Genomic DNA, 10,504 nt, shown 5'->3' on the forward strand with positions numbered 1-10,504 from the left:
TTCCGAAGAATCATAGTGGTCTGAGATATTTTAAGCAATTAGTTGTTGATTCTAATTATTGGTGTGTGGGCAACAGCCACGTTTCCCAAATCAGTAAAACGGACGAAAAGAAAAAAAATAGATAATTCAGCTGTCTTATTTTACCTAACTCACCGCGAATTTATTTAAACAAACAGTTCAATCACTGAGCATTTTTGTTGACGTTTTCTTTCTCTATACATCCGTTATTTATTGATATCGGAGATTTTGTTTTAATTCTCCCTCAAACAAAGTCCTTCACCTTAAATTACGTCAAAGGAAATGGTAATGCTATGAGGCAAGAAAAATGCTATTTGTGCGGTACGAGAGAACGTATTTCATATTATTCGTTTGGACACAAACAACACCATGTTTCTTATTAGTTTATTCTAAAGTTTGCCTTGAATCGGATAACACAGTATTTGTTTTTAATCTGAATACGCGTTCGTAATTTTAATCATTGAAGTCTATATGTCGTTATCGGTCAATCATCGAAATGGATACGTTGTCATTTTTATCAGTTTTTAAATTGCGTTTCCTTCATAAAATTTCGATTCCTCCGTTAATGGCACTATCTTTTCAGATCAAACTCGATTTTCTAGTGGATAAAAGTTCATTGGAGGGAACCTTTCAATATGTATTATTTGTCTTTCATGTTTGTGAGTCCTAGAACTGATCGTTTTACTGACCTCCGTGAAGACTGAGTTTATCAAGTTGATATAAAGTAAAATTCCGGTTTGCCTTCGACATGTTTATGCCAGATAAAAGTAAACTATTATATTTCAAGCCGACAACTTTTCGGAAATTGCTTGTCCGCCGGTTTTTGCTGTAAATTAAACATGTAATATATATATTTTTTCAATTCAGTTTCAAAATTTCAGTTTCAATTTCAAAACGTTATGAGTCAACCTTACAGGAAAGACTGAATCCACTTAAATTTAATATTAGCTTGTGAATGGTTACCTAGACACGCTGTTTTAACTGTGATTTTAATTTGCCGAATAACAGCGTGCTCTGCTCTCTCATTCATTTTCATGGCGGCAGCAGCGTCCCCCTCCACGGCGTGAGGGGAGGGGGGGGGGGGGGGGGGACTCCCATATAAAAAGGACGGTGGTGCTTGTCTTACCTTTTAGGGGTTAAAAACACGGTTTTGATACGTCTTAGGGTCTGCAGCCCCAAAAGTCCACGACAGGTGCTTTTGCAGTACCTCTTAGGGTATTGAGCTAAAATAAAATGACAAGATAAAGTGTTGTTTTAGAATTGGTAATTCTTAGGGGTAAAAGAAAAAAAAACATTTTAAACCACGCCCACAAAACAGGATCTGGGTACCTCTTAGGGGTTCTTTTCAAAATTTCCGACGAGCACCCCTGTCCTTATTATGTGGGATCAATCCCCGGGCGTACCCATCATTAGTTACCAGATCATCCGCTTTCGTAAGGAACGAACAGTCTGGGTACGTGGCACAAGACACGCGTCTTAATAGAAGTTTCATGTACAAGCAAAGCGAGACGATAAAAATCGACATTTCGGTGTCTTCATGACGCCATCTTCAAGGCTTTTGTCGAAAAAGATCTGTACGTAATAAATGGAAAATTGAGGTGTATAAGTGCTTTCGTGCGAATTAATGGAGTCTGATTGCATTTTTTTTATTAGGTGTTCAGGGACCTTGTCCAGTTGGTTGCAATAGTGTTAATGTTTATATCTGGATGGTGAACGTTGGTTGTAGCCTTCTTGTTCGTGTACGTGCCAGTCCCCGCGTGTTTACCTAGCTAAGCCTGCGTTGCACAGGTAACACTGAAAACGACATACTGAACACATTTCTCGTTTACGATGCGGCTTACAACACAGGCTGGATGGTTGTTTGTACCTTAAAGATAAGACCACTGGAACAACAGCTCTAGTTTCTTTAGGAGCTAGTGACGAGGTAACAGTTGTTGATTGGAGATCCTAGAGCTTGATGGTACAGAATTCATTGGATGCTTTGGCTAATTCACTGAGTCTTAAGAAGACTGTCGATCACACTGATCTGAGGGCAGCCTCTTTCCTCACTCTCCAACCCTTTCGTTGTTTCACCACAAGCTGGTCTTCAAGTACAACAACCATGAGAATTTTATGTTTATAACAACTGCATAACTGCAGCTTTGTTTTAAACCTGATCGTAAAGAAACCTGGTTACGAAAACGGACGTCTCTGGACTCGTCTCATAACTCTTTTGCGTAGGCTGAAATTATTTCGCAGGGAAAAATAGATTTTCCTTTCACAATTGACGTTACCGCAAATATATTTTTAGTATATGTTTGATGAAAGGATGGACTGCAATTTGGTAAGTTTGCCTAATTTTAGTTGAGGCAAAACTTGTCTCCTTACGCGGCAAATTGCACGTTCGATAACGCGAGAATAAACAAGATTTGTTTTTCAGTGAAGTGGCAAGATTATTACATCAACATCATAGGATAAGACGATGATGCAAAGATTTTTGTCTTAAGAAATTTCTGCACAAGACGAGGCCGGGCAGCATGAGCAGTCAGAGCAAATAAATAGTCAGAATATGGAGGGGAGAAAATATTTCGCCATTTCCGCTTCACTTCCAAAAGGTTTTTTTATGTTGCGCCTCAAGCTTGTTTCCATGAAGTCCATGAAAAAACCACCATGTAATTTTCACGTTTATAGCAAGTTTTAAGTTCTAAGTTCACAGTGTATATCTGAAGTGCAACTTAATTTAAGATAAACGGGAAGGTGGAGAGACAGAGAGAAGATGAATGCACAAATCTTACTCCAAGTGGGCTGCCGTATTTCACTTGCTTTTACAATACTGCAACTGAATGTAGGAATAAAAATCCCACTGCTGGTCCTTGTAAGGCTAATAGTGCAAACATAGAAGACAATGGACAATGGCTGTCCGTTTATCTTTCAGCATTTTAGATAATCACTGAGGACGTGATCCTCAACCCTTCTTTCTTTTATACTAAGTCCGTTCCATTCCTGTTTTTGTATCCCAGAATGCTGCGTGAGCCCGCACTCGTCGTTGATTTGACGTGTTAGAGAACCATGGCTTTAACTTGTGTCGCTCTAATGCGTTTTTAAAAGTAACCGTTTTCGTCTCAACGAAAACGAAGCAAAATATTTTCGACCACGCTAGCGTTTTCGTTGTGTTTTCCCCTGTCCACGCTAATCCGGTTTCGAACGAAAACTCAAATCTTTTGATGCGTTTTCGCCTGTCGTCCACACTAAAACGACCAGAAACGCTGAAGGAAGCGACAGTATAAGACGCTTTTGTCGGAATTGTTTTCGAAAGCCTCCGTTTTTACATACATACATACACGCACGCACGCATACACGCATACGTTTATTCCACGTCCCCAAGGGGCTTTTCAGTGAAATATGTAACATAGAACAATAAAATTTTTACCTATCCACACTAGAAACGGATCGTTTTCAAAACAATGCGTAAAACAAGGCTCTACTCTTAAAACCGTATTCGAAAGCTTCCATTTTTATCTGCGTTTTCGGTCGTTTTAGTTTGGACGATAAGCAAAAACGCATCAAAAAGTATGCGTTTTTGTTCGAAAATGGGTTTGTGTGGTGGGAACCTAAGATCTCGTTTTCGTTCGAGTTTCTATATAGTTTGATCGTTTATTGAACCAATATGTTTTACATCAGACGTTTAAAACCAAGTCTACACGTGCAATCACTCCACTCGCGCGAGAATATTTATACGAATCTCATATAATTCAACTTTCCTTTTGTAATGCAAATTAAGGGATTGTTTTTATTAAAGGACCGCAGAATATTTCTACAAAAACCTTGAAAATGGCGTCTTGGTGATACAGAAACGTCGGTTTTTATCGTTTATTTTTGTTTGTAAATGAACAAATAGTAGTATTATTGCAAGAAGATATTGTAACTACGAAAGTGCTAGCGAGTGAGATCTTTGCCGCAATATACCCCCGAATCTCCCCAATATATCAGTTTAGATGGTCCAATACAAGTGAAAGACTGAAATCATTTTCCCTCGTCCAATGCAAGTGTAAACTAGCGTATTTCGGTTTTTTGAGAAAACTCTTATGCAGTGTCTTATCAAGAGCTGTATGTTCGCTGGACAGCATTGCCACGACATTATGTCTCTATTTTAAAAGTTTGTTCTTAATTGTGTGTTGCAGCAAAATAATGCGACTCGTGAAATAACAACACAAGCTTTGCTTAAACAGCTTTTATTCCACTGCTTCAAGTGCATTCACCCATAAAATACTGATGATTTAGACTAATAACATTTAGTTAACGCGAACATTAACTAATGACTACAAACAAAATGATTGATAGCTATTCTATTTTCGTCACTTGATACGGAGGCAGCAGTGTTGGGTGAGTGATCATCACTTGGGATCATGGACTTCTACAAAATAAACAACATATTACCATTATTTACCGGGGTAAATCACTCACCTATGTGATATTCAACTAAAATTTGGGTCGACTTCAATTAGGTTTGTGCGGAATTTCCCCTAAAAGCGTGATGGGTAGTGATAGCTATTTTCCGATGTTTGAAACCTACAAAATGCATACAAGTAAAACCAAAAAAAACCTTGGTGCCTAAACTAAAAAAGAATCAGGAGCAAACCAACTGACTGCTAGAATTTGTCATGGTATTTCACTGAACTCAGAGCAAGATGTTGTCATGGCAACTCTATTTTGAAAGACACGTTCTTTCAAATTTGAAATTTTTGTTGACAACATTTATCTTCCTTGTAATTTCATTTTGTGTATTTAGGACTTTTTTCTCATTGTCTGTTTGATTTTTATTGGCTTGAGTCAATTTTGATGGTTTTATGGTTCGTTTTGAAAAATCACTTTCAAATTTAAGATGGCGAATCTAAGATGGCGGCTGTTTGAATATCAAACAGAAAGGGAACATTTTAGGCGTATGATATACCCCCTAAGTTTCAGTAGTATTATTTAAATGTTCTCCAAGTTACAAAGGAAGCGGATTTCGCCCTCTTCCTCCTTTCTCGATCGTATCCCGCACTCGGTAGGGCTCATGTAATAGCTCAGCTGAAAGTTCAGAAGTAAAGGCATAGATTAGATGTTCCTCTTGACTGAAAAGTCATCATCCTCCTCTAAAGAGCTTTGTTCTTATCAGTATGCTACACAGTGCTTACTCATTTATAACAGCAGCATCTGTTTGTATCCTGCGAACATTGGTAATATGCTCCACATTCAATCATATCGTTTGGGCATTCGACACCATAATAGAAACACGCTCCATTTGGGAAGTCGCAAGATGGTCTATCTGTGAAAGAGAATTTATCGTTAATATAAAAAAATAATAGTATCTAGTGAAGATATGGCCATTGCATCCTGTTGCGTTTCCAAAAATAGTTAAAAAATCGAGTGGTTCAACAAAAATTAACGGGATTTGCAACCATAACCATTTTCTGTTTACTAGACGTAAACATATCGAATAATAATTGGCTTACTCGCAATATAGATGCCGTCTTAATTGTGCTCAGCTGAAACTGTGCGTAAAATCACATGCTCCGAGCAGTTGACTAGTTTTATGGTTAACGGCATTCTACACAAAGATGTGCTATACTTTCTTTACTAAGTACTGAGTAGAAGCTGTGCTTACCTGCGAATGCAACATGCGCACCCATCCCCACCAAGAAAATCAGCAACAGGCACAGATGAAACTTAACAGCCATGTTTAATTTGAACTGCAATTGCAGACAAGGTAATAACACAGTTTTGTTAGTTATCACCACAGAAGAAATCCTGAGGGACACACCCATATGTGAAGGTCGAGAACACTCTTCGCCTCGCTCAGGGATGTAAATAACGGATTTTGGTCTCACTCGAGGCAATTGAGGATGAAATGACGCCATTTCCTTCGTCAAGTTATCTTGTAGGGTTGCACTCGAAGAAATGATAGAAACGAGTTATCTTTTAGGGGTCAAATAAACCTCGAGCCATGCCCGAATTGGTCTCTTCTAGGGTTTAATTCAAATGTTCCGACGAAAATTCCCGACCTTTAAGGGTGGAGCAGATTAACAAGGATTACAAACGACAAAATTGAAAAAATTTAGGCGAACATTTTCAAGGTGCGCAACCGTAACGTAGCTCCCTTAACCCTCAACGACCTAACCCAAAGCTTATTCAGCAAGTCAGCCTACTTTCAAAGGCCTCTGTTTAACTCAAAATACTGAAGCATGTCCTACCTTAGCTTGAAAATTGGAACTTGAGACGGTGGATGAATCCGCAATATCAAATACTCTCTTCAAGTACTGATGAAGACTGCAAGACGCACTCTTATTTATTCCCCATAGGCCGCATAATTTATGCGTTTTTGAGAGGCGGTTGCCTTTTAGAATATGAACAACACGCACGTGAAAAAACATTCCTACATGTTGATCTGGTTACATTGACTACAAAATTATTAACCGTCCGGCGGTGTGCGTTTTTAGCTGTTTATTTTCTAATCTTCCTCTGCAGGGGATGCTTTTAATTTCGAATCTCCCCCAAGGCCAAATGAATATTTTAAGTTTCATCTCTAAACAGCTTAAATATTTTTAAATTCCTGCGTCCTTATTTTAGTTCTCTTCTTATATATTTTTGCTTGACAAAAAAGACTTAGTTCTGTAAGCTTAAATGTAACAAAGATTTCACACTGGATAAAAACCCATCCATTTGGATTCCCCAGTTGTTAGTGGTGGAATTCCCGTTACGTTACCTAAGACTTATTGGTAAAAGACAATAATTTTACTTTTTATTAAAAATGCAAGTCGCCGGCTCTCTTTCTCACAAGGATATCCGATGGGTTCTCGGTATAAATATATTCTTAATGATACAGGTGAAGTAAGCTGTAATGCCCATTTGGATAAACTTCCTTGCAAACCCGAGAAAAAGTCTTTTTAATCAGTCTGCTTTAAAGTCTTGGGTGCGGCCATGGATTCTTTCTCCGGGGACGAACATCAATGTAAGGAAAAATGATTCGGAGCAACTGAAAATCACGAGAACTGTCGTTAAAGGCCGAATTCCTAGAGTAAGCTGTCGCCTTTGGATCATGTGATAAATAATACCTCTCTGGTTTTGGTTTGATAGTTATATCTTTGTTCTAGAAGGTTTCTGGTGCTATAATCTTATTGACAATATTTTTACTCGTACTAATTATGAAACAGCTGCCGATAATTGTTTTGTAAACAACCTTCTTAACAATGCTTTCAAAACTCGTTGAAAGGTTTCCGACATTCTAATTTTTTAATAATTTTTGCGTGGAGGGTATTTTTACCTTATTAGTTTCAATAGTTTTTTTTGTCTTATTCAGTTTGCCACGTTTATGATACTTGGTCATGTTTGCGTCTCTGACAACATCTATAACTCTTCAAATGTTGTCAGAGAATGTCGGTCAATTTACGAAAAAATATATTCCTTCTGACTATTCTAAATATTTGAAAATTACGGGCGCCGCTATGAAAAGGACGGTAAAAATACTTACTTGTACTTGTTTTGATTAGTGTCGTTTTTGTTAAAAACTGAGACCGACTGCTTAGTCAGTGTTATCTGTAAAGTTCTGATAATAAATTGATTTATTTAAGGCTATGTTTAAAAACACAGCCTTACCGGCGAACTAAGAGGTTGTGCTTTTAAACACCAAAAGCTATATGCCAACATGTATTATCTTGTGTGAAAGAACTGTATCGATACTGACGACGTACACAAAACATTAAATATTACTTTTTGTTTAATTAAGAACCGTGCTCATAATAGGTGTTGAATTATAATCACATTCTCTCACAATTGTTTTGAAAGGCGTTGTTTTCAAAGCGGTTCCGACATTTATCTGTAGTCAATAATTTGAGCGCCAAAGCTATCTTTGTTTTGAGTAGTTATGAGCATTTGTGAGTTTTTTGTTGCAAATAAAAATATTTACAGTTCCAAATATTTAAAGCTGGTGGACTTGAGTTTAAGAGGGGTTTTATATTTGTATGTTCTTTTCGTTTTTATTCGGGAGTAGAACGTTTTCAGTGTCTTCTGCCAGCAATATATAGACTTTGATCTCCATGCATTCAATTTTGAAAAACATATATGTCGAAAGAGGTGGAGATGAACTACTCGTTTGGACAGCTGACAGCAATCTTCCATACTCTCTTTATTTTGTGTTAAAATATCGAGGCTGAAGTTTGCGAAATTTTAAGAAGATTTTAAGAATTAACCCGAGGCTGAGATTTTGAAAAGAATAGAATTATGTGTGTTGAAAATTTGCGTACAATGAAATTTTATCTTTTGAACTAAAGCGTATAAAATTCTTCCTTTCCGTCTAAAAAGCGCGCAGAACTAGCCAAGAGACAACAAAAACAGCGCTAGCCGTATGTTCGATGCTAAATTCATTTCTGCAAGAGATTATACGCTATAATCTAAGAATATTTACAAGAAAATCTGCAGTCTAAAATGGGTAAAAAAATAATAGTATTCAGCCTGGACCGAAAGGAAGGTAGCTGCTGATGCTGTGTCAGGTTTTATAGTTAAAGTGTCGTCAACGTATATCTCGTAAAATGAAGGCATTTTGCCTTCATGAACCAGAGTTTCTTCCATGGATCCCATGAGGACATCAGCGAGCAGTGGCCCGAGTGGAGAGCCCATGGCGACGCCATTGGTCTGTCCACAAAGTTGTCCATTGAACCAAACAGTTGGTCTTTGGTGGATACTTTTAGAAGATCTGCAAAGCCCATTCTGCTGAGGTTCAAGTGGTGTGTTTCATTGACCCAGTTATCCACAAACGCTATATCGGCGAGTATCTGTATTGCTTCCTCTAAGGGCACGTCGGTAAATAGCGTGAAGAAACTTCACGGTTGTTGTACAAGGACATGGACGTCGACCAGCACATACTAAACACCTCAACGTATAAATTATACCTCAATGTTAAAGTTAAGTATCATAAGACATGCAATGAATTGTTTAAAACAGGTTAAACACACATACCAGATCATACAACTCATTTGATAATAATTATCATGGTACTTTTATTAAATTCTCACATGGGGGCTATATTCCCATATATGTTTCAGTGAAATGCGTTTTTGTGTCTTTTAGGAATAAAACAGGAAATCATGCTTGAGTATTGAACTAAATACAGAAAACGCCCTCCGAAACAACTTGTTTAACAATATTTACTAGACTACTGGTCACGTCCCCTTTTATAGTGCATTGGAACATACAATTATTGATATTTCTTTAAGCTTGTGAATTATATGTGAGTTTCTTTACCATTATGGCTATGACTTGAAACTCTTCTGAAAGGATCCTTAAGGCTGCAAACATGGCTAAATAGATAATAATTAAGTTAGGGGAGACCGCCAAATTCTCAAATCAAAACTAATGATACTCAAAAGCTTTTCTAAATGATCTGAGTCTCGGTTGTACAATGTTCCTAGATATCACTATCGGACAAAGGTCTTGGTAATTTCTTTGTTATACGTTAAGACTGATTTCCAAGTCAGTTGATATTGTTCACTTTATTACGGTACAAGTACAGAAATGGCCAAGCCCGGATAGGTGGGCAAGATGTTTTAATTGTTTGATGTAAAGCACATTTCAACGCACCTGTTGCCGGGTGCAAACTATCGAACGCATGATGGGTCGATTAAGTAGACCGTTAGGCGACCTCAAAAACAATTTTTGTATTATCGCTTTAGTGCTATATAACTCCGTTTGTTCATGTCACAGAACAAAAGATACTTAGAAACTGGTGAAGAAGTAAAAGCCACTGGTATTAAGAGCAACTACTATCAAACGCAGATAGACCGGCTCAGTGAGTGAGGCCGAATTTGGCTCAATGTCCAATGTATGCTACGTACCTCTTCACATTATTGAAAATATTGCTCTTTCTGTTCTTTTGAATACTCTAGTAAACTTTACGGGCAAATAAAAGGCTGTCTCTTATTCAGTTTGCCACGTTTATGATACTTGGTCATGTTTGCTTCTCTGACAACATCTATAACTCTTCAAATGTAGTCAGAGAATGTCGGTCAATTTACGAAAAAATATATCCCTTCTGACCATTCTAAATATTTGAAAATTACGGGCGCCGCTATGAAAAGGACGGTAAAAATACCTACTTGTACTTGTTTTGATTAGTGTCGACCGTTTTTGTTAAAAACTGAGACCGACTGCTTAGTCAGTGTTATTTGTAAAGTTCTGATAATAAATTGATTTATTTAAGGCTATGTTTAAAAACACAGCCTTACCGGCGAACTAAGAGGTTGTGCTTTTAAACACCAAAAGCTATATGCCAACATGTATTATCTTGTGTGAAAGAACTGTATCGATACTGACGACGTACACAAAACATTAAATATTACTTTTTGTTTAATTAAGAACCGTGCTCATAATAGGTGTTGAATTATAATCACATTCTCTCACAATTGTTTTGAAAGGCGTTGTTTTCAAAGCGGTTCCGACATTTATCTGTAGTCAATAATTTGAGCGCGAGTAG

At 37.5% G+C, this 10,504-nt stretch overlaps 1 protein-coding gene across 1 annotated transcript; it reads right to left on the reverse strand.

Annotated features, from left to right (window-relative positions):
• Nucleotides 1–4,213: 4,213 nt before the first annotated feature.
• Nucleotides 4,214–6,410, reverse strand: LOC149104109 (small cysteine-rich protein 5-like). The gene is made up of 4 exons (XM_089273070.1): nt 6,231–6,410; nt 5,645–5,729; nt 5,175–5,305; nt 4,214–4,411 (listed from the first exon to the last, which is right to left on the reverse strand). The coding sequence occupies exons 1-3, from the start codon at nt 6,408–6,410 to the stop codon at nt 5,175–5,177; spliced, it is 396 nt and encodes a 131-aa protein (XP_089129196.1). The 3' UTR covers nt 4,214–4,411.
• Between the last annotated feature and the right edge of the window lie 4,094 nt (nt 6,411–10,504).

The sequence above is a fragment of the Orbicella faveolata genome, unplaced genomic scaffold (assembly GCF_042242905.1).
Source record: "Orbicella faveolata isolate gen_17 unplaced genomic scaffold, um_ofav_v1 contig_35, whole genome shotgun sequence".
Lineage (NCBI taxonomy): Eukaryota > Metazoa > Cnidaria > Anthozoa > Scleractinia > Merulinidae > Orbicella > Orbicella faveolata.

Coding starts and splice junctions, on each gene's coding strand:
- LOC149104109 (XM_089273070.1), bottom strand. CDS start 6,410: ATGTTTTTTCACGTGCGTGTTGTTCATATTCTAAAAGGCAACCGCCTC. Junction 5,730..6,230: donor GTTCCAATTTTCAAGCTAAG/GTAGGACATGCT, acceptor CTGCAATTGCAG/TTCAAATTAAACATGGCTGT. Junction 5,306..5,644: donor TGCGCATGTTGCATTCGCAG/GTAAGCACAGCT, acceptor TCTCTTTCACAG/ATAGACCATCTTGCGACTTC.